Consider the following 26,071-nt stretch of genomic DNA (forward strand, 5'->3'; position numbering starts at 1 on the left):
GCGGGAGAGAACGCGCTCCCTCCTCACCACGGCGAGGTTGTGGGCCCCACCCGGGGGTTCCCACCCCCGCGCTTGTCACCAGCCTCGGCCGAGGCGCCGACCTATAACCCCCCCCCCCCCCCCCCCCACACAGGCTCGCCTCTTCCACATGCCCGAGGGGATGCCGCCCGACGCCGCCGACCTTGTCGACAACCTCCTCGCCTCCAGCCCCGACCAGCGGCTCGGCGGCGGCGCGAGCCTCGACGAGCCGGCGGCTGCGCGGCACGGCGCCCTCCTCGACCACCCTTTCTTCGGCCGGCACGTCGGCGGCTCGGGCGGCGCCGGCGCACAGCCCCGCGGCTCGCTGCACCAGCGGCCCCTCCCCATCCCGCGCCTGGCGGAGCTGTGCCTCGAGCCGGTCTGCACCAGGCTCACTCAAGGAGGCTGGGCGCGCGCGGCCATTGGCGGCCCGCCAGCCTCGCGCTGGCCAGACGCCGTCTGCCGCGCGCTCGTCTTTGAGCTCGCGAGGAAGCGCGCGCTGACGGACGAGCTGCGGCAGGCGCGCCTCGCCCCTCCCGCCCCTCCCGCCCCTCCCGCGCACCCAGCCCCTCCCCCCCCTCCCGACGCACCCCCGGCCGCCTCCCTCTGCCGCACCGAATGCATGCCATGCCTCTCCTCCGCAGCTGCTGCGGGCCGGCCCGCCTCCGCCGCCGATCGATGACGACGCGCTGATTGAGGCGGCGCGGAACGAGGCGGGCGAGGAGGAGTCGCGGCCGCTAGGGACGCGACCGATGTCGCAGGCGCTGCCGGCTGAGCTGGCGGCGATGGACGATGAGGAGGAGTTGCGGCAGGCGGAGGCGGGCGAGATGTTCGGAGAGAGCTCCAGCGACGAGTCGGGAGGGGCCGAGGGCACGCTGGTGTGAGGCACAACCGGGGGGCGCGCCGCGCGTTCGAGTGTATAGAGATGAGTTGCGGTTGCGGTTGGGGAGACTGCAGCTCTCACCCTATGCGGCAGTCGCCAGTCCATGTCCCCCGCCCGCTCCCGCAGCCGCACGAGCGGTAAAAATAAACACCTTGTCTAGTGCTACTCGTAGGAAAGGATGTGCGGGGCGTAAAATCTAACTCCGCTCAGCGCGCTAAAACGAAGACGGAAGAGGAGAAGCTGGCCTATGCCGGGAGACACGACCGGACCACTCGACCGGACGAGTGTGCGGAGACGCCATGGGAGACGCGGAGAGAGCCGAGCGAGGTCCCCCCACAATGGCGGTCCTGTGCAGGGGGGGTTCTTTGACCTAACGCGCAACGGTCAACGGAGAACGGCGCCGTCTGAGGCCTGTCCGCACAGTGTGCACACACAAAACACACTATATGCACACACACGTGTACGTTCTCTATACGTGTATGTGTGTGCATGAGCATGTGGCGCCTATCCGGTCCTCTCGATGTACTTTGTGGCTCAACTGCGGGTATGTACACTACAGTATGGAAAGCACCTTGTCCAGTGAGTGCTCGCTTACGCTCATACGACGCATCCCCCCGCCGCCTGTCCTTGGGCCAAGCCCTGCCCAGCGGGACGCGACAGTTGGCTGGCCAAGGCAGTCGCCGTACTCGAATCGGTGCTCAGCGTTGCGGATCCGCTCGTCGCCATACGCGGCGCTGCCGAGCCTCCCTGAGCACTGGCTGCTTCCGCAAGTGTCGCGCAGCCGAGCGAACGCCTCGCCCAAGAGCAGGTCCGCTAGCCTCCGCCCGTGCCACCCGGCGTCCCCGTGCGTGCCATGCGATCCGTGGCAAAAGACAACCTTCGAGGCGTCGCGCCGCATCGCCGCTTGCATCTTGGCGACGAGCGGCACGTCGTCCGCACGCGGGCGCAAGAATCGCGAGAGGACGGCGTCGATCGCCGCAAGCGGGTCCGCCACGAAGTCGGACTCGCGGATGCGGATCGACCACAGCTCGTACGACACGCGGGGCGGCCGCATCGGCGGCTCTTCCGCGGCAAAGACGAAGGGCAAGTTCGGGCCAAGCAGGTCGCTGACTATGATCGGGATGCAGCCAGCGGCGACTGAGTCGTACAGACGACGAGAGGTCGAGGTGTCGCCCCTCAAGTGGAGGCAGAAGATCGAGTCCCGCATCTCGTGGGCATACCGGCGCACTTCCACCCGGCGGCACCGCTTCGCGAGCTCGGGCCCGCAGCGCCGCGACTGGTCGAACTCGCGCACTGACGAGAGGCGCACGTGAACACCGCGGCGCTCAAGCTCCTCTCCACCGGTGACAGCGCGCGGTGCGCGTGCCAGCCTGCCGAGGGCGGCGCGGACCCCGCCGGAGGAGTCGTTGAGCCCCTCGCGCTGCCGGATGGTTCCGAAAAAGGAGACGTTGACTCTGCGCTGGTGCCACGGCCTGTAGGCAGGCGCGCTGCCGCACGGCCGCATTAGGCCCGCGTGTGGCGGGTACGGCACCACGATGACGCGGTCCAGGCAGAGGCCTCGGTCGACGGCCGGGTCGAAGGGCGCCCTCTCCGTCTGGTTGTGTATCCAGTGCGGCACGCGTGGGTCGAGCCACTTGACGTTGCGCTCGAGGCTGACGGTGAGACCACGCAGTGCCACCATCCAGAAGAGCTTGCCGAGCAGTCCCGCGCACTGCCAGTGCGTGCACGCGACCAGGTGGTCGGCGCCACGACGCCGCAACCAGGCGGGCTCAAGCGCGAGCGCCGCCGCCACACGGTCCACTGAGCCCGGGTCAACGTGCGGCAGCGCCGGGACCACGAAGAGCGACGCGGCTGACGGGTCGTGCGTGCGCTGCGGATGACTGCGGAGCTCCCAGTAGACAAACAGCTCGGCGAACCACATCATCCTGCCGTTCAGGTCCGAGTGCCGGGCGAGCGACTGTGAGATTGCACGGATCGCTGTGGCATTCGGAATGAACTCGGGCCCCTCGTACATGAAGAAACGCGGCCCGAGTATAGGTGGCGCAGGTGGTGAGGCTGCCGAATTCCTGGAAGGCACCATCGACTTCGCGGCCCGCGGCGGCGGCAACCTGCTGCCGCGCGGCGCGTGCGAACGACTCGACGCGTCCCCGACGGGCGCTTTTGGTTGCTGTGCTCAGTGTGGTACCCAAGCTTTGAACTCTCCTCCGCGCTGCGTCGATGGACTGTGCATCTGTCTCTCTCCCTTTCATTCCTCGGGACATTGGAAGGTCTACAATGGTACTGTCCCTCAAACGTCTACCACGGTCGCCAGTGTCAAGAGACACGTACGTGTCTCGTGTCACGTCACCACTGGCTGGGTGGGGCCGCCTCTATAGGGCAGCCTCGGCGGCTCGGGAGACTCGGACAACATGCACATGCACACATGCACACGCAAAGCGGCGCGGCGAAGCTCACGCAAGGCCAAGGGGCAGCAATACGCCATACCCGTCCGACGCCGAAGCCACAGACAGCGACGAGCATAGCGCGTGCGCGGGGGCCCGGAGGAGCTGGATCCTACGATGTGTTATGTCGCTAAATGCAAATGGTTATTGCGACGACACGGACACCGACGAGACAGACAAGAAAGTAGGAAAGTTTTTTTTGCCCCCTTCTCGAGTGTCTAATCGATTAGCGGTCCCGCGGCATGTCGGGGAGAGGGGGGACGGCACTGCTTCTGCAGCGTGCACACCTCGATCCTGTACCGTGTTTGTTATGCCCCCCCCAATGAACACACCAGTGTGAGGTGGGCGCGAGGATGAAATCCCTTATGGATATAATCGCCCCCAATTATCTCAGGAATATAGTGTGAATGCCCGGGAACAGTGTCACCGACACGCCTTAGTCGACCCGGAACACACACGTATGATATTCGGGCCGACTCGCGGCATCTCAGCGCCTTGGGTGGACACGGCTGGGGGTTCGCTCGCGGCAGTGCCGTGCAGCGCATCGATGACACGCTCCAAGAGCGGCGGCGCCTTGAGGTCCTCCGCCCGAGGCAGCGCGCCGCCCACGACGCGCCACAGCCGCTCGGCACACTCCCGCTCATCCGCGCTGAGCGGTGGCAGCGCGGCGAGCGCGCCGGGCTGCTGTTGGGCCGCTGTTGGGCTCGCCGCCCGCCCATGGCTCGCGTCGCTCAGCCGCCTCCACGCGCGGAGCAGCTTGTGCGCGTACCGCGCGTGCTCCCGCTCCAAGAAAGCGACGTGCTCCTCCGCCGGCTGCGGCGCAGGCAGCCCGTGCCTCTCTGCCCACCGCGCGAGCCTGAGCACGCAGCAAGCGCCTCCCTCCGAGCCCGCGCCCGGCGCGCACGCGTAGCACCCGCCCGGCGGCGGCGGCGCGGAAGCGTGCGGCGCGGCGGCGGGCGGCTCGGCCGCGTACAGGTACCACCGGACCGCTGCAGTGTGGTGTGTCTGGTCGACGGCGAGGGCTGCGGCGAGGCCCGCGTGGCGAGCGGCGGCGAGGAGCAGCGACGCGGCCGCCTGGGCTGCCTCGGGAGGCGGGTGGAACTGGAACACCGCGGCGCCGCCGCGGCCGCCCACCACGCGCCTCGTCTCAGAGAGGCAGCGCCGGGCTCGCTCCGGCGCAGCCTCGCCCGCGGCATCCTCGCACAGGAACTGCGCGGCGGAGACCGAGACGGCGCCGTCGAAGACGCCGCTTCGGAACGGGAGGGGCCGCGACATGTCGGCGTGCACGACCTCGGCGCCGCTCCGCCGCGCGACCAGCAGCATCTCGCGCGCCAGGTCGAGCCCGACCGGCACAGAGCCCGCAGCCGCGAGGGGCGCGGAGGAGAGGCACGAGCCGCACCCCACGTCGAGCAGCAGCGAGCCGCGGCCGCCGTCCGGTAGGCCGGCCAGCTCGAGGCAGCGGCCTGCCAGCGCGGCCTGCGGCCCTGCAAGACGCGCCGTGTAGGCGTCCGAGCGCTCCGCATCATAATAAGCATTGATGCCGTCAGCGTCGGCCTTCATGCGGGTCTGCCGCCGCCAGCCCGCCACCGCTGTGCGGAGCGCTCCGACGCCATCGAAAGCGCCGGCGGCGCGCAACGCTGCGTCCACCGCGTCTAAGCGATCCTCAGACAGCGTGATGGGCCGGCCGCGGCCAGAGGCCTCGCGTGCGAGCGCTGTGACGAGCGTCCGCGCGTCGGTGTGCACCGCGGTCGGCAGCTCGCCTAGCGCCCGCAGCTGGCCGTACAGGTCGACGCAAAGAGGCTTGCGCTTGGTCTGGGGCATGAGCTGGAGACGGCCTCTTGCGCGCGGAGACACTGGGCGGGACTGGCGCGCACTGGCACTAACACAGGCACACCACGGGAGCCACGAAGCGACGACTTCTTCCCTGTGGGTTCCGGCTCCTACTCGAGTAGCCAGATAGGGGGTCTGATCCACTGAGTCGCGCCAAAACGCCGTACCTATCTACCTATGGATATCCCCACGCGCGCAGCGAAGCGAAAAAGAGGAAAATGGAGCTAGGCTAGGGTTGCGCAGCTATGAACAGGAGCGAGTTCGCGCTGCGCTAGGCTCAGACGGCGAGTTCGCGCTGCAATAGGCTCAGACGGCGAGTTCGCGCTGCGCTAGGCTCCGCGAGTTCGCGCTGCGGGCTACGGAAGACTACGGTCGTCGGACGTCCGCGCCGCTGCGCAAAAATAGCTAAATAGGTAGGGGGCCTCTGGGGCGGTCAAAACCGGTCCTACCTACCTACCTATTGCACAGGGGCCAGCCAGTGGGGACAGACCCCCTATCTGGCTAGGAGCCGGAACCCTGTTTTGGGATTTCTTTCTTTCTTTCTTTCAGCTCCCTCGGGAAAGAGAATTTAGCCACACAGGAACTTTACCACCAAACTCCCTCGCACAACACTAGAGAGAGTTTGGTTAATAAAAATCTCTCTCTCAACACTAGGCACGCGGGAAAGAGAATTGTCCGACAAGACTTGTAGCGAGAATTAAGAGAGGAGAACCGGAGCGCCGGGAAGACGGGCGGTGAACGCCGAGACGAGGGTCTAAGTAAGCAAGTGTCTGTCAGTGGTAGGTGAGTGGTGTACACAGTAGCCCCAGTCGTGTCCATTAGCTCCGACGTCCGAGTAGAGGGGGCGTCCTGCAGTTAGTTAAGGGGAAACCCGGCGTACGCCGGGCCAACCCTCGGAGACGCGTGTTTGTTTACTTTATGGCCCCTTTTCCCTGCGAACGCGCACCCCCCAGGGTCAGGGCTGAGGGCTCTCTAGCCCGCAGCCCGATGCCGATCATCTGGCCCGCTGGGTGCGCTTCATAGCTCCCCGGCCCTGGGTGTGAGTGAGGTTAAATGACTGACTGCACTCCAAGTGCTGCTCCAAAACTCCCTCTCACCACACTGCGCGGGGACTGACACTAACACAGGTACACCACACGGGAAAGAGAATTCGCTCCTGCGGCCTCTACACAAAAGCACAACCCCGGGCCTCTACACACACACAAGCTTTTCGTTGTCCCCCACACTCATTTGATTTTATCGTTGTCTGGTCGGGCCCCCGCGGTACTTCATTCGGCCCATATCGCGGTGGTTGAGGCCGATTTGCCTCAACTGTCAACCAGCGGGTTGAGAGAGGTCTCAACAATCAACCACAAGAAAACAAAAACCATTGTCAGAGTCGTTTGGTATTGTCCCGCAGCTCCAGCCGATCTCTCGTCAACGGTCGGATCTTATTACCCCACCTGTAACCTCTCGATATTGCTAAATCTCTCTCTCTCTCTCTCTCTCTCTCTCTCTCTCTCTCTCTCTCTCTCTCTCTCTCTCTCTCTCTCTCTCTCTCTCTCTCTCTCTCTCTCTCTCTCTCTCTCTCTCTCTCTCTCCCTCTCTCTCGCAACCAAGTGGTTGCGACCGCTTCAAACTTCAACCACGCGGAATGTAGAGCGGAATGGCTGTTCACACCCCGCTCAAAGGTGTTGTCATGTGTGATGTGAGGGGAACGGTAAAATCTAAATGTAAAAATTCATGTCGCCTCTTTAGTGTTTCGACGCCACCGCCAGGCGCGCCGCATTTGAGTTTTGACGCCTTTTTTTTACGAGTAAAGGCACTTCCGTGGGATGGAGTGGCTTGATTATGCCATCAAAGCCCGCCGAGCCGGAGAGCGCTGACAGCCATCCTAGCCCACAGCCTACTCTCTTGGGGTGGTGCGTAGAGACCTCTCTCTTTCGTCTTTGTGGAAAAAAAAAGCAGGACAGGAACTTACAGTGCGAGGCGTGGCGATAGAAATCGGGGCGTCGGCATCCAGCAGCCGATTTCTGTTTCGGCGAGGGAAATCGGGCGAGCCAGCAGCCGATTTCTGTAAGCGATTTCTGCCAAAATTTTCTTCGGCGCTGCGCGCCGGTCACTATACGGTCTAGATACTAGTACACTAAAAGGTTGCCCTGAGATACGAATTCAATCCTCCCGCTTAACCTTTATTTCGTGTGTGCGTGCTCGCTCGTGCCTCGTGCGCCGAACCAAGTTCTGCTTCATTCAACAAACCCGTCGAGAGGCCACGTCACGCCGGTGTCCCCTTTTTCTGCATCTTTGTGAGTGTGGCAGCCCACTTTGCCAGTCCCTAGAGGTGTCTTTGACATTTGACTTCGATGTCTGGTGGGGGACGATTTATGTCTGGTGGGGGACGAAGGTGCTCAAAGGTTGCGGGCGTGTCACCACTCGCGCCTTCGCTCTCGACACTGGGTTCTGGACATGCAACGACATGCCGAAAAGGGAGCGATCCGCGGCGCAGGCACGCGCTGAGGCCGTGTATAGACGCGCCAATCCGGATGATAGGGGCGATCGGGGCCGTGACCGCAGGGCCGAGAAGGTCGAGTACAGACGCAGACTCAAGAAAACGAGAGCGGAGGCCGCCGCCCTCGCGGTGCCTAACGCTGCTCCTGCGGCTCTCGTTCCCGTCCCGATTCCGTCTATCGTCCCTCGGCCACGGGCCCTCGGCCAGCACGGCAGGGGCCACCTGCTCGTCGCGAGGCAGCCGAGCTTGGCACTTCCGCCGCCCCTCGCCGCTCTTCCACCTACAATTGCTCCTCGCCTCGTCGCTCCGATCCCGCCTTTGGCGCCGACCGCGAGCCGGTACGGCGGCCTCGCCCTGCGCGACATCGCCTTTGGCAGCAGCCAGGGTCGCCTCGGCAAGGGCGGCCAAGGCACCGTTAGGCTTGGCCGCCACTACGGTGGTCGTCTCGCGGTGAAGCAGCCGCTGCGCGCGAGCAGCGCCTTCGCCTCCGAGTGTCAGATCGCGGCAGCACTACACCATGAGAACATCATCTATGTGATGGGCTTTGCATGCGCCCCGCGCGAGACGCCGTTCCTCGCTCTCGACTATGCCGACGCAGGGACTCTGGGAGATTTGTTGATCGGGGATCAGAGGGGCGAGAGCCGCTCCCTCGGCGTGCAGATTGCAAGAGCAATGTCGTACCTGCACACGCGATCTCCCCCCATCGTGCACCTTGACCTCAAGCCATCGAACGTGCTGCTGTCGGCGCGCTCTGAGGGGCTTGTCGCTAAGCTGTGTGACTTTGGGCAGGCGAGGCGACTAGCCGTTGGGGCGCAGCTCTCGCACTCAGGCACGCCGGGTTGGCGGGCGCCCGAGCAGGTGCGGGTGGCCCGCGACTTTGCAGTCGTGCCGCTTTCGCGTGGCACCGACGCCTGGTCGCTAGGGTGTGTCCTGGCTGCGCTCGAGGCGCCGTCGGGCGTCTGCGACCCGTACCACTTCGCCACGGGCGACGCGCCAGGCAAGTGCGACTCGCGCCTCCGACACGAGCTCGACGCAATCGTCGCGAACGGCTTCACCCGCCCGTGTGTGCCCGATGAAAGCCGGCTTGCAGGTGTGGTCAGCGCGTGTACGCACGCCCTGCCTAGTGAGCGAGCGACGTGCGCGTGGGTGCGCGCCGAGCTCGAGCAGCTTCTGCTGCAGCCGTGAGCGCAGAGAGTGACGCGCGAGTGACGGGCGAGGCCGATTGTCGATCTCTTTTCTGGTTGGTGCCATGTTTTGAGGGTGTATGAAATCTGTAATTGTCAAATGACACCCGGCTAGGCCGACACAGCCCCCCTCCCCCACTCGCCGCGCTAACAGTCTCGCACAAAATAAACAGCCGGGAGCGGGGTCGGGTCGTGTGGGCACAGCCTCAGCAGACACAGCCTGCGCGACGAGCCGGCCCGCCTAGGCAAAGGGCGAAAAGCAGAGGATCGCCGCATTCACGCCGTTGCGGCGCGACGGCGTCAGTCCCTCCGGCGTGACGGGCGGCGCGGTAACACGCGCCCGTTTCTTGCCGCCGGCGTTGACCGGAGCGGTCGAGGACGACGCAGCGGCAACTACGCCGTTGACGGGAGCCGGGCTCGGCTTCGGCATGCGCGAGAAGAATTTGTGAAGTGTCCCATGCTCGCTCTCTGGCGAGAGGGCCATCAGGCGCTTGAGCGCATCCTCCTTGTACTTGGTCACCATGTGGGCCGGGAGGTCTCGGGCTTGGCGGCGCGTCAGCGGCGGCACGACCGGCTCGTCGAGGGGGTTCTTCGTGGCGGCGACCTTGCGCTTGTGCGCGCGGACGTACACCTTGCGGACGCGTGGCTGAGGGCACTCTCCCGAGGGCGGCATGGCGACTTGCTGTGGATGTAGTCGATGTGTGCAGTGTGCAGGATTTGCACCCTTTTTGCATTCATCCTGACACGTGACACTACGCGAGCAGCACCCATGGAGGCGCTGGTCAACACTGTGCTGCTGGCTGCACACCCGAGCCTTCGCGAGCGCTGCAACGCCGCAAAGGTCGTGTCGGTCCTCGAGGAGCTCGGGGCGTACGACTCGTCCGCACTGCGGTCACTCCTCTCGTCGTTCACCGACACCGTCGCACACAAGCTGAAGGAGGAGGAAGCAGCACCGCCAGCTCTGGTCGCCGCGCTGGCGACGCATGTCGACTCGGGCAGCCTATCAGAGCCTCAGAACATCGGCGGCGCGATGGACGCGACAGCTGCAACCTCCTCCTCGAGCAGCGCCGCCGCTGCTGTCACCCCGAGGACGGTGAAGGCGAAGGCCGGCGGCGGCAAGCATAGCACGCTGCAGCAGAAGTCGATCGGCGCGTTCTTTGCTGGTGGCACCAGGACTACGTACGCGACGCTGCCGGGCATAGGCCGTCAGATCAGATCCGTTACCTCGCTCACGCCCGAGCAGCTGCAGGCTGTGGGCAAGGCGCCCGAGAAGTTCACGTCGTGCGCCAAGGGCTGTGGGCAGACATTCTTGCACGGGCCTGCGCGCGTTGCGCACGAAAAGTTCTGCAGCGGTCGCGCGGCCGAGACGGCCGCCGAAGTCGCCGCCGCCGCAGAGGCTGCCGCCTCCGCTGCCACCACCACCCAGCCCGCCACCGCCGTCACCGAGGCTGCCGCCGAAGCCGCTAACAGCAGCGACGACGAGCAGCCACCCGCGAAAGCACCAAAGCTGCGCGCGGATGGCGGCATCAAGCAGAGTGGGCTCCGCCAGGGCGAGAAGAAGGGCATGAAACACTCGCTCTACTTTAAGCTCGAGGTGGTGCGCACGCTGCGCAGGTTGCAGAGCCTCGAGAAGCGCTGGGAGAAGGCGCCGAGTGGCTGGCGTGGCGCCGGCATCGAGACGTCGGAGATTCACAAGGGCGTACACCCCTCCCTCGTGTCCAAGTGGGGCGGCAAGGAGGACGAGCTGCACATGGCGCTGCAGCACGAGAACCGCGTCAGCCGTAAGCAGAAGCACCGCACCGGCACGATGGCGACGTTCCAGTCGCGCGGCGCACGGCGGACGACCCTCCATCGCGGCCGCGCGCCGCCTTTCGCTGCGGTCGAGGTGGAGCTGCACAAGCGCTACCGCGACAAGCGGACGCGTGGCGAGCGCGTGACCGGCCAATGGCTTCGCGTCTCCATGAAGCGCCTCGTGCGCGAGTTCGCCGGCGCCGACGTGGCCGACGGCTTCAAGGCGTCCAAGTGGTGGCTGCGGTCGTTCGCGCGGCGCTTCGGCATGTCGCTCCGGCGCAAGTCGAACAGCCGCGCCGAGTCCGTCCTCGTGCGGCTGCCGAAGATCAAGCGCTGGCACGCGCGCCTCCGTCGCCGCCTCCGTGGCGGCCTGCAGGAGAAGCTCGACCCAAAGTGGGGACGCTGGTTGCCGCGCAACCGGCTGAGCGTCGACCAGGTGCCGTGCAACCTCCGAGCGGGCGATGGGCGCACCTACGACGACACGGGCGCCAAGCGCGTCTGGCTGGCGGGGGCGAAGGCTGACGACGGCAAGCGCTTCTGCACGCTGCAGATCGTCGCGCGCGCGAGCAACGGCGACGCCTCGATGCCGCGGCACGGGCAGCCCAAGCTGTGCGTGATCTTTCGCGGCCAGGGCAAGCAGATCTCGCAGAATGAGCGAGATGCGCGCCACTCCGACGTGCAGGTGCGCTTCCAGCCGAAGGCGTGGGCTGACGACCAGCTCTGCGAGGACTTCGCGGACGTGGAGATGCGCGAGGCGACGGCGGCCGGGCGCGCCGCGGGCGAGCGGAGCGTCGCCATCTTCGACAACCTCTCCGGCCAGACGACGCCCGAGCACCTGCGCAACCTGCAGCGCCGCGCCCACTGCGACCGCCACCTGCTGCCGACTGGCTCGACGGGCGAGCTGATGCTCATCGACGGCGGCATCGGCGTCCGCCTCAAGAACCTGATGGGCGACGAGATGGACACGTGGCTCGAGCAGCCGGGCCACCTCGAGCGCTGGACCAAGGGCCCCAAGGAGGGTGGCCTCAAGGCGTGGCAGAAGCGTTCGCTCATCACGCAGATCGCGGGCCGAGCGTGGGAGACGCTCTGCGCCACGTATGACTTCGAGAAGTCGGCGCGCAGCCTCGGCCTGCTCATGACTGTCGACGGCTCCGGCGACGAGCACATCTGCGTGCAGGGGGTGACGGACTACACCTTCAAGGACGAGGACGGCGGATCGGACGGCGGGGAGAGCGAGGCGGACGAGGACGAGGCGGAGCTCGCCGATGTCGACGAGGCGGCGGGCGAGGAGGAGGGCGAGGAGGAGGGCGAGGAGGAGGCGGAGGACGGCATGGAGGACTCAGAGGACGAGGACGAGGACGACACCGCCGTGCGCATGCAGGCATGCGGCGAGGCTCCGGCAATGCCCCCGAAGGGCTACGTCTATGCGGCGACGTGCCCGCCGCTGGCGAACGACGACGAGCAGCGCGCGCTGTGCCGGCGCAAGATCCTCGCCGCGCACCTCCTCGACGGCGCCACCGGCTGGTACGTTGGCACCGTGCAGCACTTCGGCGTGGGCTCCTCGTGGCGTCAGCCTGACGCGACGCACATCGTCATGTACTCCCAGAAAGAGACGGGCACCAAGCACCTCGCGGGCCGTGTCGCGTGCAAGCTAGCCGCCGACAACTATGGCGCGAGCGAGTGGTGGCTCCTGCTGGAGCCGGCGCCAGAGAGCTGAGCATGAGGGACTTGACGTGTTGCGTCACTGTTCACGCAAAGACACAACCCCGGGCCCAAGACTCACACTGTTCACACTATAGAGAGGGTGAAAATTGCGTTTCACCATGACTGTAGACTGAGAAGAAAGTGAAAGAACGACCTCTCTCTAAAAAGTCGTATGATTTCTAAAATTTTCTTCGCGCCTGCGGCGCGGCAGATCAGAGAAATCGGGCCGGCCTCGTGCCAGCAGCCGATTTCTATTTCGGCCAGGGAAATCAGCCAAATTTCCAGCAGCCAATTTCTAAACACCGATTTCTAAGGCAAGAGCACGCACTGTAGTGTTGACCTCTGGAAGCGGGCCGCAATATGAATAATATGGTGTCTCTTTTACCCTCCTAGTGATACCCACATGGTGCCGACACTAAACGATATCTGTTCTCTATTTACATTGATACACCTCGAGAGACGGGGACACCCACACGCCCGTCGGTGTATAGTGTACATGAGGAAAACGAGCCGTATCCCGACGAGTTCTCTCATGTTCCACTGCCTCCTCGCCACTCGAGCTCGCACCGAACCAGCGCGTGGTCGGAGACCTCCGCCCTCGGGTCCACCACCGTCGAGCTGGTGGCCGCGCGATACGCGACGCCTCCAGGCGGCCGCGAGCGGCGGGCACAGCAGAGGACATGGTCGACGGTGCCATCCTCGCAGGTCGGCTCCTCGCCCGTGTCCATGCGACGCAGCTCGAGGTCCGCGTCCACCGCCTCGAAGGCCTCGTGCAGCCGGTCGAGACTCGCGTGGGAGCCGAGCCACGCCTTCTCGTAGATCGACGGAGGCGTGGCGCAGCTCGGGCGCGGGCCGTTCCTCCGACCGGGCAGGGTCTGATGCGGGAGTGCGCTGTTCAGGTCACCGACGAGGAGCAGCTGCTCCGCGCCCTCGTCCAGCAGCCTCGCCGCGAGCCGCGCGAGCTGCAATTGTTGCGCGCCTCGCTGCACGCCGCCGTCCGCGTACTCGAAGGTCATGTGCGTCGTGAGGACCGCGAGGCCGCCAAACCGCACCCACTCCATCCCCTTGTGGGCGACGCACTCGGCGTTACCACGCCAGTCGAACGGCTCGAAGCCGGTCTCGTCGGGCGGCCGGCTCGTGCAGAGCAGGAGCCCGCAGTCCAGCAGGCACGGCGCGCTCGCCGACCGATTGCTCTCTCGCGGCCAGCCGGCGTGGCGGAAGGAGGCCTCCCCCGCCGCTGTGGCGTGAGGCAGCCCGGCGCGGCGCAGGGACGCAGCGAGGACGGGCTTGGGACTCCAGAGGACGGCGCGCAAGAGCGGCGGCGCGCAGACGGAGGTGACGAGAGCGCCAGCGAGCTGGACGACACGGCTGAGTGCAAAGATCGCACGCAGCGCCAACGGCTCGCGATCGCCACGAAAGAGCGAACTCAGAAGCCTCTTCTGCAGCGCCGCCTCGAGCCAGACGAGTGGATATAGCGGTCCAGCGCGCCACGCCCACGCCTCCTGCAGTGCGGCGATGACCAGGCAGTCCTCCACGCCAGGATCGGCCAACATTGAGCCTACGTGCCTGCACAGGCACCGCTCGATGGCCTGCACGCGGCCGAGGCACCACGGGCCGCCAAACGGTATCAGCCATAGGTTCCACGAGACGATGCGGACGCGAGCCGGGCAGGACATCGGCACGGCTGGGTGGCAATGGCAGCTGGGCAATGGCGGCAAGCTAGGGGGAGGAACGACGGACGGTGTGTTTCTTTATTTGGCCCCTTTTCTACGGTCTGATCTCTTCTTGCTGAGTAGTATATTGCATAGACCCCTATGGTAATCTAAACATGCTGTCCACACGTAGCCCGATGCCGATCACCCCTCCGTCCAAGCGACACGGGGTTTGGGGCGCGGCAGTAATTTCTGTTCGGCGCGCCGTGTGATATGGGCCAGGGCCCTAACAGCAGCACATGGCCCGCCTCCTCGCCCGCACGTCTTCGCCCTCGATGTGCCGAAGGAGCTCTTTTGCGGCTTGGGCAAACTCGTGACGCGGCCCAGGCAAAGGCGGGGCAGCCTCTGGCGGCAGCGAGAGCCATGGCAGGCCGTTCGGCGCCGACCGCCCCAAATCGGCTGGCGCTGTGGCGCGGGCGCAAAAGAGCCAGAGGGCGTCGCGCTGCAGGCCGGCCAAGTCCGCGGCGAGGGCAGCCGCCTCCGTGCGGACGCGCTCCGGCTGCCGGCTCGAGAGCAGCGGCTCGATGGCGGTCATCACGACGACGACCCTTGCCGTCGCAGCGCGCGGCACGCGGCAGAGCGCGCGGAGGACGCCGAGCGCCGCGAGGAGCGCGTCCTGCGGGCGCGAGCGCGGCTCGGCGGCCGCCTGCCCGCCGGCTGGGCGAAGCTGTGTGAGGGGCGGCGCCGCGCCGTGCGCCGCGACCACGCGCAGCACCGGCGGGAAGGCGGCGGCCATCGAGGAGACGGAGAGCTCGCCGCGCAGGAGGTGTGCCGCGGTGCGGAGCACGCCCATTGCGGCCGCGGCGAGGGCGAGCTCGGGCGAGTCGAAGAGGGAGATGAGCGGCGCCCAGAGCTTGTGCAGCGCCGGCAGCAGCGCACGTGGCCACGGCTGCAGCAGCGGGATGGCGGCGGCGAGCGCGTCGAGCAGGACGTGGGCGACGCTCGGGGGCGAGCAGAGCAGGAGCATCTCCACCTTTTGCACCACCCGCAGCGCGAGCGCCGGCGCCATGGGCGGCTTGTTGCGCCGCTCCTCCTCCTCCTCCTCCTCGCGCACCTCCGCCTCACGGCGTGCCGCCGCCTCCTCTTGCCCCTCCGGGCCCTCGCCCTCTGCCGCCGCCTCCTCGCCGCCGCCGGGCTCGCCTCCCCGTGCCTCGGCGGGCGCGACCTCGCTCCAAAAGGAGTCGAACATCGCGGCGAGCTCGTTGCCAGCCTCGTCGCCCTCGCCCTCGCCGCTGCCCGGTACCGCCAGGCCGCCCACCGACTCGGCCGCCCCGACGGCGGAGCTGACACCGGCCGCGGCCACCGCCGCACCCTCCGGCGCCGCCGCACCCTCGCCGCTGGCCGCCGTCTCGTCCGCCGCCTGGCAATCCCTGGCGGCCAGCACGAGCGCGCACATTGCCCGCGCGCACGGTAGCAGCGCCGGCGCCGCCCTGCTCTCGCCGTCCGCCGCGCCGACAGCCTCGTCGGCGAGGTCGATTAGCTCTCCGACGACATCGGCGAGCAGCGGCAGCGTCGTCGCGCCCGCGTAGCTCAGCAGCGCCTCCATCACGAGCGGCACGCGCGAGCGGCCAGACGGCTGGTGCCGCAGCCGGCGCGAGAGCGCCTCGAGCAGGAAGTCGCCGTTGGCCTCGATCAGCGCCGCCACCGTCGCGCCCTCCCCCCTCCCCTGGGCGAGGCTCATGCGGCAGAGCGCGCGCTCCGCAGCCTCCGCGACGAGGGCGGCAGAATCGCCCAGCTGCTCGAGGACAGAGAGCAGAGAGAGGCGCAAGCCCACTTGCAGCGCGTCGGAGCCGCCCGCCGCCCCCGACTCCTCGCCGCCGCGCCCCAACGCGCCGAGCAGGACGCAGCAATGGCCGACGAGGTCAAGCGCGAGCTCGCGCTCTTGCAGGCGCGCGTGCTGCTCGAGCAACGGCAGCGACTCGTCGCCGCGCTCCTCGCCGGCCGCCGCCAGCACCTCAGTCACCACCAGCAGGAGGCTCTCCTACGGTGGAACGCCCGTCCGCTCACAAGAGGCGGCTGCGCCACCTCCGTCGCTGCGGGAAGGAGAACCTCGAGCGCTGCCGCACGCGCCTCCGCCGCCCCTGCGGCGCGCGGCTCCGGCTCTGCCCTCCCGTTTTCGCCGGAGAGCGCCTCGCCTCCACAGCCGGCCCGCCCGAAGGTGGCCTGCCCGAGGGCATCCTGCCCGAGGGCATCCTGCCCGAGGGCATCCTCGAGCGTGAGCAGCTCGGGCTCGACGTCGCTGTCGCTCGCTTGGAGCGCCCTGCCGCCCGCCCGCTCGCTAGGCGCCAGCAGCGCCTCTGCCCGAGCGGCGAGCCCGGCGTGAGCACCGCTGCTCGCCCCCCCCTCCTCCCCTCCCTCCTCCCCTCCCTCCTCCCCTCCCTCCTCCCCGCCACAAGGGGGACCGACTTGCGCCTCGCCGCCCTCGCGCCAGCCCGGCCTCAGCCCACTCGTCACCCCGACCACGCACCGCCCGAGCAGCCAGAGAGCCTCCCGGCGCGACGCGCGCTCGCCGCCGCCGGAGCGCGGCGCGGCGGCGACGGGCAGCAGAGTGTGAACGAGGTGCTCGAGCGGCGCGGCGCGGCCGAGCGTCTCACACAGCTCGGCCATCGCTCGGACGGTCGGCGCGTCCCGCAAGTCGGCAAACGGGTGCAGCAGCGACGAGGGCGTCTGCAGCTGCGAGAGGCGCGCCGACGCCGAGGCGGCCGAGGCGAGGCGGGTGGCGTGCCGCCCTTTGCGCTGCTCGATGGCGACGGCGCGCGGGGCGAAGCGGAGCACCGGGAGGAGGACGCAGCAGATGTGGCCGAGGCGCGACGCGCCGAGCTGCGAGGTGACGGCGAGCTCGCCCACGCCGCCCTCCGCAGCCGCGGGCCCGCCGGCGAGCAGCTCGAGCTGCGAGGTGAGCAGGCGGAGCGCGAGCGCCTTGGGAGGCTCGGCAGCCGCGCGGGCGACCTGCGGCAGCCGAGCCGGCTCTCATCAACAGCTCATTCATCACTCATTCAAGACGCATGACTCGTGACCTGCGGCAGCCGGCCGAGCTGGCCCTCGAAGGAAGCGGAGAGGACGTGCGCCATCCCGCCGCCGGGCGGCAGGCGCACCTACAGCCGGGCCGGCATGCTGCAGCTCCATGCCCAGCTCGGCGGGTGCTCCCCCCCTCGAGGGGCTGGCGGGGAGGAGGCCGCGCGCCGCGAGGGAGGAGAGGGAGGCGCGCGCCACCGCCGCCACGGGCGGCAGGTCGTCGCGGGCGAGGCCGGCGAGCAGCTCGACGAGGGCAGGGACGCACCTGATGAGTTGACTCGTCTGCAGTAGTCCTCAGCCAGTCACATCAGCCAGTCAGGAGCGCGGCGAGGGGAGGGACGCACGGAGCGAGGGCGAGCGGCTCGGCCTCGCGCGCCAGCGCATCGAGCAGCGCGGCGAGCCGCATCCGCACCCTCGGGCTCCTGTGAGACATGTCTCGGACATGTCTAGGACGTGTCCTGGAAGCGGCGAGCAGCAAGCACCCTCGGTTCCTGCCGCCGGAGCACGCGCGGCCGAGGAGGAGCAGCCGGGCCGCGAGCCGCGAGCCGCTCTCGGCAAGCCACGCCTGCGAGTCAAGTCATGGACATGTCTCGAGACATGTCCTGAGCGGCGAGCCGCGAGTCAATCACAGGTCAGAGTGATGGAAGTGGCATGGAAGTGGCATGGAAGTGGCATGGAAGTGTCAAGGAAGTGTCATGGAAGAGTGTCGAGCACACGCACCGGGTCAGTCGGGTCGGTGGAGAACGGGGCGGCCGTGGCGGCGGACGGGACTGACGGCGCGGCCGCCTCGCCCTGCTGCGGGGCGGGGCGATGCCGCGCCGCCATGCTGGCGAGCGCGCGCCTCCCGTCGGCCGGTGAGGCTGCGGCGCCGGGGCCGAGGAGCGAGAGGCGCTCGGCGGTCTTGCCGCGCGCACCAAGCGCCGCCAGGAGGAGCGTGCGCACCGCCCCGAGTGCGGCGAGGCACGTCGGCGCGTGAGAGCTCACCGAGCGGGCCCCGATCTCGACGAGCTGCGTCGCGGTGCCCGGAAGCGCAAACGCGACCAGGTCCGGGGCGAGAGGCAGCAGCAGCAGGCTCCAGACGGCTCGCACGCACGCCGCTCGCAGGTGCGCCGCACGCTGCTCGGACGCGGCGACGAGCAGCGTCGAGAGCAGCTCGCACGTTACCGGCCGAGCCTGCCTGCTCGCGAGATGAGCCCCGAGGCAGCTGCGCTGGCCCAGTTCGTCACCACCTTGCAGGCGCAGGCGGAGCAGCCGCCGCACGCAGCAGAGTGCCGCGGCTAGCGCAGCCTCGGTAGTTCCGGACTCATCCCAACCCCGCACAGTAACGAGCAGGTGCGTCGTTTGGCGCAGGAGCACGTCGAGCTGCAGTGGCAGCAACGGTGGCGCCTCTCGCAGCGCCGCGGCGAGCTGGAGTGCAGCGCCGACGGTGGTGTCGCGACTTTCCGAGGCAGCGGACTTCGGATCTGGTGGGCACGCCTCGCGCAACGCCTCGACGGCGGCGAGCAGACGGTCCATACACGAGAGAGAGATGCCCGCGCCCGCCCGCGCCCGAGAGGATAAGCTGTGGCGCGCTGTTTTCACGGTGCTCCGGCTGCCCCCCGGTTAAGATCTCTAGTGTGACGCCCAGCGAGGGGCGTGCCTCTCCATGACCGAATGCGCGGGTGCGCATTCACACTTTCCAACTCCGAGATATTACGTCACGTAAAAGCAACTCGATTGCTTTTACGTGATTACGCGGCGCGCGGCTATACGCGCCGAGAGCGCGGATATATTTGCTATTTGGGAGCTATCGCGATTGCATCGCTATTTCGGGCGTATCGGCGCGCCGACGGTCGCCGAAGTGTTGTAGTCTATTCCTGAACAACTTTTGTCAGTCACCAAGGGCCGCGCGCGCCGCGCGGCTCCTCCTTACCGCCCACGCACCCGACGGTGCGTGGAGCACTATGGTTGCGGCGGCCACCGGGGCCAGCCCGCCAGCGCACAATTTGAGCCCAACACGCGACGACGCATCGTCGAAACCGATGCTGTTCCCGCACGGAACCGCGACGGCACCTCACCTTGCACAGAAATGGATTGAGCAAACGCGCTCCCTTCTGGACAAAGAGGGCCACGGCCCTGCCCTGGACAACAAGTGGGCGGGCCACACCCTCTCGCAGTACCCGGTTGTCCGGGTCGACGACTACTCGAGGCTGTCAGACGACCGCCGGATCCAAACGGAGATCAAAAACAAACAGAATGTCGAAGCGCGGTACCGTGCCTTCTTCGGGGCAAGCACCAAATGCTTCTGGGTGCTTCACCAGTTCGTGCTCAAGACCGCGCCGGCCTTTGCTCGGCATCTCGAGGTCATCTGCGACCGGACCTTCTACGACAAGATGCCGCAGCCAAACCAGATGGACGGAGCCCGTGCGTGGAAAATGATCATTGGACGACTGTATCCCCCGACGATGCCCGATCACTTGCAGGAGGCGTACGAGGGCGCGCTCACCGTGGCCAAGAAGTACCACCTGCCCGACGGATGCTCAGGTGAACAGTTCGAGGAGAAGGCGAACGCCGTTATGGAGAACGTTTTGCCGAATCTGGAGAGACCGCTCACCGGCGAGTTGACCACGAAGCTGCTCGTGAACTTCTTGCCAGTCTCTCTCAAGAGCGAGGGAATCCGGCTGCTGAAGCGATTCGAGACCGAGGGCAAGTGGTATGTCATCAGCGAGTGCGTGATCCTCGTCGCCAAGTACCAGGCCGCAGCTCCCGTGCCCGTCTCTTACATCATCAACGTCGGCTCACCCGAGGCCACGGCCCTGATCGAGCTGGCGCCGACGCCAGAGGACATGCTGGCAATCACGGGCGCCACGTTCATCTTCCAGGGAGACGGCGGGCCGCCAACGGGCGGCGGGCCGAAGAGCAAGCCGCAAGGCGGCGGTGTCAAGTGGTGCAGCAGCTGCGTCCTAAACAGCAGCACGGGGCAGTTCGAACACAGGACGAGGGCCGGCAAATGGGTGGAGTGCCAGTATTCCCCCCACTGCGAGAACGTCCCTGGCTGGTTGAAGACCAAGCCCGACTTTGCCACCACGCACCCGACGGTGCGTGGAGCACTAATCTCGTGCAAAACTCTTTTTATCACCTTCGAGTACACCCCCAAGACTTCCCCAAACCGCCCAGGATGAGCTCCTGAGGTGCCAGTCCGCCCGAGATATGACCGGTTGAAGTTGGGGTTCCACGGTCGGGATGGAGGTGCCGAACTGGATGGGGGTCAGCCGGGGAGGCTGTTGTGGCGCACCGGACCGCCCCCCAGCACCGTGCCCCACCCAATTGCATCCATGGGAGTCGCAAACGGTGCTGCACTCGCGGCTGCAAGCACTGACGACACTCAAGCCCACCACCTGCCTCCTACCCTGTACGAGGAGCCATTTCACCCGTGCAACATCTGCACAGGTGTACCGCCGACGCTCAAGCACCCGGCCCCTACTAGAGTAGTCTTGGGGGACCCCAAAACGACCAATACATCCACTCGGGGCTGCAGCATGTGTCCGGGGGGGGCATCCCCGTGAAGCAGCCAGCAGGTGCCGGACACGGCGTTGGCCGTCTTGGACCGAGATCAGGGCGCAACTGCCTACCTCGTGGGGCTGAAGGACCGTCATGGGGTCGGCTTTGATGCTGCCAATCAGTCGGGTCGATAGGTTGCGCCCCAGCGAGATGCGTTGCGGGTGCTCGGTGTCGCCTGCTTGTGTGGCCTAAACGCACTCGCGGGAGCCAGAGAGCAAAGGTGTGCGCGAATCGAGGCTTCTGAGCGAGTCCAGGCAAGCCACAGGACCGGCCATGCGCGTGGGTAGTCGAGCGGTGGCCGGAGGAAGCCTCCAGTAGTGCCTCTCAGTTCGGCACCTCGGTCTCCACGACCCGAGAACGCCACAGCTTATAAAAGGCCACGACAAAGCTCAGGCGCAGGGGCAGGTTGAGGCGCGTACTGTTAATGTACCTCGACTCCAAGGAACTGCAGCTTGCACTCGACAGGTGGGAGCGGAGGAACGACTCCGACGCAAGCTCTCTCCCACAATCTCTCGCACAATCTCTCGAACCCAGTGAGCGCGGCAGTGATGACTGCCCCATCCTCTCCGAAGATTCGTTCACCGTGGGTCGCGTCGTGTCATCTTGTTTCTATTCGCTCTCTGGCCACCAATGGACCTCAGTGCCGCTGAGGCCTGAGGCCGCAGCTGCAGTGGCTGGCGTCGTGTTGGTGAAGTGCGCCGGATGCGAGTCGGGTTTTTAAAGGCGTCTTCCTTGCGTGTTACGAAGGGTGCGCGTTGGCGCTGGGCATACTACTTACTGGTGCCCACGGAGAAAGCGGATGCTTCATAGTCCCGCGGAGTGCGACTCCCGCTTCGTTCCGAGGCAGCTGGCCGCGAGCGGACACCCTCGTGCGGAGAGGAACCATACAGCTGGAAACCAGATCCGTTGTGAAGTGTTGGACGCGCCACCCAAGAGCCAGATATAGGTGCGGATCGGCAAGGCGCATTTCGCGAGCACGGGTCGCCGATATGTTGCCGCCTCGTTTGCAAGTCCATCTACAACGACGACAGCTCGTGGTCGACAGCGGCAAAGAGAAATTCAGCAAGAACATTCATGTAATGTGAGAGCGAGCGCTGGAAGAAAGAAAAGACGGGTTGGGAAGTGTGGGGAGGGCTCGAAGTATACGTCGCACCGATATAGCGTGCGTCCTGGTCGCGCGGGCCCTCACGTCATGGGATGTGGCTCCTCCAACGACGCACAGGGTACGTTTGGGGAGAAGAAGAAGGCGGAGGACGAGATGTGGGGCAGCATATTCGACGCCGCCGATGCAGCCTCGAGTGGTGATGGCGAACTCGACTGCACTGAAGCCAAGGCCAAGCTCGGTTTGACAGGGGCAGACTTTGATTGGCTGGACGTGCCGAACGCCGTGGGCGATTTGAAGGTCTCGCGCATAGAGTTCATCACGGGGATGAAGAAAACATATGACTCAAGATTCTACAGCCCGCAGGAGCTGGCGGACATCAGCGAGGAGATGATGGCAAAGGCGCAGTCCTAAAAACCGCCTCCCTCGACGTCTCGATCTCTGGACTCTGTGAGATGGATCCAAGCGGCATAATTCAACCTCGACCCTCCCCGCATCGGCATCGCGCTATATACAGCTTCACCCTTTGAGCTCGCTACAGCCTACACCTCTACAGACGAGAGACGACACGTGGCCGCGTTTATGTATCCTTACAGTGCGAGGCGTGGCGATAGAAATCGGGGCGTCGGCATCCAGCAGCCGATTTCTGTTTCGGCGAGGGAAATCGGGCGAGCCAGCAGCCGATTTCTGTAAGCGATTTCTGCCAAAATTTTCTTCGGCGCTGCGCGCCGGTCACTATACGGTCTAGATACTAGTACACTAAAAGGTTGCCCTGAGATACGAATTCAATCCTCCCGCTTAACCTTTATTTCGTGTGTGCGTGCTCGCTCGTGCCTCGTGCGCCGAACCAAGTTCTGCTTCATTCAACAAACCCGTCGAGAGGCCACGTCACGCCGGTGTCCCCTTTTTCTGCATCTTTGTGAGTGTGGCAGCCCACTTTGCCAGTCCCTAGAGGTGTCTTTGACATTTGACTTCGATGTCTGGTGGGGGACGATTTATGTCTGGTGGGGGACGAAGGTGCTCAAAGGTTGCGGGCGTGTCACCACTCGCGCCTTCGCTCTCGACACTGGGTTCTGGACATGCAACGACATGCCGAAAAGGGAGCGATCCGCGGCGCAGGCACGCGCTGAGGCCGTGTATAGACGCGCCAATCCGGATGATAGGGGCGATCGGGGCCGTGACCGCAGGGCCGAGAAGGTCGAGTACAGACGCAGACTCAAGAAAACGAGAGCGGAGGCCGCCGCCCTCGCGGTGCCTAACGCTGCTCCTGCGGCTCTCGTTCCCGTCCCGATTCCGTCTATCGTCCCTCGGCCACGGGCCCTCGGCCAGCACGGCAGGGGCCACCTGCTCGTCGCGAGGCAGCCGAGCTTGGCACTTCCGCCGCCCCTCGCCGCTCTTCCACCTACAATTGCTCCTCGCCTCGTCGCTCCGATCCCGCCTTTGGCGCCGACCGCGAGCCGGTACGGCGGCCTCGCCCTGCGCGACATCGCCTTTGGCAGCAGCCAGGGTCGCCTCGGCAAGGGCGGCCAAGGCACCGTTAGGCTTGGCCGCCACTACGGTGGTCGTCTCGCGGTGAAGCAGCCGCTGCGCGCGAGCAGCGCCTTCGCCTCCGAGTGTCAGATCGCGGCAGCACTACACCATGAGAACATCATCTATGTGATGGGCTTTGCATGCGCCCCGCGCGAGACGCCGTTCCTCGCTCTCGACTATGCCGACGCAGGGACTCTGGGAGATTTGTTGATCGGGGATCAGAGGGGCGAGAGCCGCTCCCTCGGCGTGCAGATTGCAAGAGCAATGTCGTACCTGCACACGCGATCTCCCCCCATCGTGCACCTTGACCTCAAGCCATCGAACGTGCTGCTGTCGGCGCGCTCTGAGGGGCTTGTCGCTAAGCTGTGTGACTTTGGGCAGGCGAGGCGACTAGCCGTTGGGGCGCAGCTCTCGCACTCAGGCACGCCGGGTTGGCGGGCGCCCGAGCAGGTGCGGGTGGCCCGCGACTTTGCAGTCGTGCCGCTTTCGCGTGGCACCGACGCCTGGTCGCTAGGGTGTGTCCTGGCTGCGCTCGAGGCGCCGTCGGGCGTCTGCGACCCGTACCACTTCGCCACGGGCGACGCGCCAGGCAAGTGCGACTCGCGCCTCCGACACGAGCTCGACGCAATCGTCGCGAACGGCTTCACCCGCCCGTGTGTGCCCGATGAAAGCCGGCTTGCAGGTGTGGTCAGCGCGTGTACGCACGCCCTGCCTAGTGAGCGAGCGACGTGCGCGTGGGTGCGCGCCGAGCTCGAGCAGCTTCTGCTGCAGCCGTGAGCGCAGAGAGTGACGCGCGAGTGACGGGCGAGGCCGATTGTCGATCTCTTTTCTGGTTGGTGCCATGTTTTGAGGGTGTATGAAATCTGTAATTGTCAAATGACACCCGGCTAGGCCGACACAGCCCCCCTCCCCCACTCGCCGCGCTAACAGTCTCGCACAAAATAAACAGCCGGGAGCGGGGTCGGGTCGTGTGGGCACAGCCTCAGCAGACACAGCCTGCGCGACGAGCCGGCCCGCCTAGGCAAAGGGCGAAAAGCAGAGGATCGCCGCATTCACGCCGTTGCGGCGCGACGGCGTCAGTCCCTCCGGCGTGACGGGCGGCGCGGTAACACGCGCCCGTTTCTTGCCGCCGGCGTTGACCGGAGCGGTCGAGGACGACGCAGCGGCAACTACGCCGTTGACGGGAGCCGGGCTCGGCTTCGGCATGCGCGAGAAGAATTTGTGAAGTGTCCCATGCTCGCTCTCTGGCGAGAGGGCCATCAGGCGCTTGAGCGCATCCTCCTTGTACTTGGTCACCATGTGGGCCGGGAGGTCTCGGGCTTGGCGGCGCGTCAGCGGCGGCACGACCGGCTCGTCGAGGGGGTTCTTCGTGGCGGCGACCTTGCGCTTGTGCGCGCGGACGTACACCTTGCGGACGCGTGGCTGAGGGCACTCTCCCGAGGGCGGCATGGCGACTTGCTGTGGATGTAGTCGATGTGTGCAGTGTGCAGGATTTGCACCCTTTTTGCATTCATCCTGACACGTGACACTACGCGAGCAGCACCCATGGAGGCGCTGGTCAACACTGTGCTGCTGGCTGCACACCCGAGCCTTCGCGAGCGCTGCAACGCCGCAAAGGTCGTGTCGGTCCTCGAGGAGCTCGGGGCGTACGACTCGTCCGCACTGCGGTCACTCCTCTCGTCGTTCACCGACACCGTCGCACACAAGCTGAAGGAGGAGGAAGCAGCACCGCCAGCTCTGGTCGCCGCGCTGGCGACGCATGTCGACTCGGGCAGCCTATCAGAGCCTCAGAACATCGGCGGCGCGATGGACGCGACAGCTGCAACCTCCTCCTCGAGCAGCGCCGCCGCTGCTGTCACCCCGAGGACGGTGAAGGCGAAGGCCGGCGGCGGCAAGCATAGCACGCTGCAGCAGAAGTCGATCGGCGCGTTCTTTGCTGGTGGCACCAGGACTACGTACGCGACGCTGCCGGGCATAGGCCGTCAGATCAGATCCGTTACCTCGCTCACGCCCGAGCAGCTGCAGGCTGTGGGCAAGGCGCCCGAGAAGTTCACGTCGTGCGCCAAGGGCTGTGGGCAGACATTCTTGCACGGGCCTGCGCGCGTTGCGCACGAAAAGTTCTGCAGCGGTCGCGCGGCCGAGACGGCCGCCGAAGTCGCCGCCGCCGCAGAGGCTGCCGCCTCCGCTGCCACCACCACCCAGCCCGCCACCGCCGTCACCGAGGCTGCCGCCGAAGCCGCTAACAGCAGCGACGACGAGCAGCCACCCGCGAAAGCACCAAAGCTGCGCGCGGATGGCGGCATCAAGCAGAGTGGGCTCCGCCAGGGCGAGAAGAAGGGCATGAAACACTCGCTCTACTTTAAGCTCGAGGTGGTGCGCACGCTGCGCAGGTTGCAGAGCCTCGAGAAGCGCTGGGAGAAGGCGCCGAGTGGCTGGCGTGGCGCCGGCATCGAGACGTCGGAGATTCACAAGGGCGTACACCCCTCCCTCGTGTCCAAGTGGGGCGGCAAGGAGGACGAGCTGCACATGGCGCTGCAGCACGAGAACCGCGTCAGCCGTAAGCAGAAGCACCGCACCGGCACGATGGCGACGTTCCAGTCGCGCGGCGCACGGCGGACGACCCTCCATCGCGGCCGCGCGCCGCCTTTCGCTGCGGTCGAGGTGGAGCTGCACAAGCGCTACCGCGACAAGCGGACGCGTGGCGAGCGCGTGACCGGCCAATGGCTTCGCGTCTCCATGAAGCGCCTCGTGCGCGAGTTCGCCGGCGCCGACGTGGCCGACGGCTTCAAGGCGTCCAAGTGGTGGCTGCGGATATCCCAATCCCATTGTAAAA

The 26,071-nt window shown here is 66.3% G+C and overlaps 9 protein-coding genes across 9 annotated transcripts in view; 5 read left to right on the forward strand and 4 right to left on the reverse strand.

Moving 5' to 3' along the window:
* EMIHUDRAFT_445108 (hypothetical protein) overlaps positions 1–1,100 on the forward strand; it is a 2,692-nt gene extending 1,592 nt beyond the window's left edge. The window contains exons 6-7 of the mRNA XM_005770992.1: positions 134–538; positions 663–1,100. Coding sequence (XP_005771049.1) covers positions 134–538; positions 663–902 — 645 coding nt within the window. The 3' untranslated portion in view covers positions 903–1,100. The remainder of the gene's footprint in view (positions 1–133; positions 539–662) is intronic.
* Positions 1,101–1,454: 354 nt separating this feature from the next.
* Positions 1,455–2,915, reverse strand: EMIHUDRAFT_243671 (hypothetical protein; the record flags this gene model as incomplete). Its single annotated transcript, XM_005770993.1, has 1 exon — positions 1,455–2,915. One exon carries the CDS (start codon positions 2,913–2,915, stop codon positions 1,455–1,457), a length of 1,461 nt encoding a protein of 486 aa, XP_005771050.1.
* An 850-nt stretch (positions 2,916–3,765) lies between these two features.
* On the reverse strand, positions 3,766–5,163 carry EMIHUDRAFT_118369 (hypothetical protein; the record flags this gene model as incomplete). Its single annotated transcript, XM_005770994.1, has 1 exon — positions 3,766–5,163. One exon carries the CDS (start codon positions 5,161–5,163, stop codon positions 3,766–3,768), a length of 1,398 nt encoding a protein of 465 aa, XP_005771051.1.
* Positions 5,164–7,627: 2,464 nt separating this feature from the next.
* Positions 7,628–8,845, forward strand: EMIHUDRAFT_243674 (hypothetical protein; the record flags this gene model as incomplete). Its single annotated transcript, XM_005770995.1, has 1 exon — positions 7,628–8,845. The coding sequence occupies one exon, from the start codon at positions 7,628–7,630 to the stop codon at positions 8,843–8,845; it is 1,218 nt and encodes a 405-aa protein (XP_005771052.1).
* Positions 8,846–9,613: 768 nt separating this feature from the next.
* EMIHUDRAFT_243676 (hypothetical protein) lies at positions 9,614–12,352 on the forward strand (the record flags this gene model as incomplete). Its single annotated transcript, XM_005770996.1, has 4 exons — positions 9,614–10,196; positions 10,344–11,374; positions 11,456–11,902; positions 11,981–12,352. The coding sequence occupies 4 exons, from the start codon at positions 9,614–9,616 to the stop codon at positions 12,350–12,352; spliced, it is 2,433 nt and encodes an 810-aa protein (XP_005771053.1).
* Positions 12,353–12,869: 517 nt separating this feature from the next.
* On the reverse strand, positions 12,870–14,015 carry EMIHUDRAFT_243677 (hypothetical protein; the record flags this gene model as incomplete). The annotated part of the gene is made up of 1 exon (XM_005770997.1): positions 12,870–14,015. One exon carries the CDS (start codon positions 14,013–14,015, stop codon positions 12,870–12,872), a length of 1,146 nt encoding a protein of 381 aa, XP_005771054.1.
* Positions 14,016–14,141: 126 nt separating this feature from the next.
* EMIHUDRAFT_369815 (hypothetical protein) lies at positions 14,142–14,812 on the reverse strand. The gene has a single exon (XM_005770998.1). The coding sequence runs from the start codon at positions 14,785–14,787 to the stop codon at positions 14,278–14,280; it is 510 nt and encodes a 169-aa protein (XP_005771055.1). The 5' UTR covers positions 14,788–14,812; the 3' UTR covers positions 14,142–14,277.
* A 6,986-nt stretch (positions 14,813–21,798) lies between these two features.
* EMIHUDRAFT_243680 (hypothetical protein) lies at positions 21,799–22,122 on the forward strand (the record flags this gene model as incomplete). The annotated part of the gene is made up of 1 exon (XM_005770999.1): positions 21,799–22,122. One exon carries the CDS (start codon positions 21,799–21,801, stop codon positions 22,120–22,122), a length of 324 nt encoding a protein of 107 aa, XP_005771056.1.
* Positions 22,123–22,797: 675 nt separating this feature from the next.
* Positions 22,798–24,015, forward strand: EMIHUDRAFT_243681 (hypothetical protein; the record flags this gene model as incomplete). The annotated part of the gene is made up of 1 exon (XM_005771000.1): positions 22,798–24,015. The coding sequence occupies one exon, from the start codon at positions 22,798–22,800 to the stop codon at positions 24,013–24,015; it is 1,218 nt and encodes a 405-aa protein (XP_005771057.1).
* Between the last annotated feature and the right edge of the window lie 2,056 nt (positions 24,016–26,071).

The sequence above is a fragment of the Emiliania huxleyi genome, assembly GCF_000372725.1.
Source record: "Emiliania huxleyi CCMP1516 unplaced genomic scaffold EMIHUscaffold_395, whole genome shotgun sequence".
NCBI classification, from domain to species: domain Eukaryota; phylum Haptophyta; order Isochrysidales; family Noelaerhabdaceae; genus Emiliania; species Emiliania huxleyi.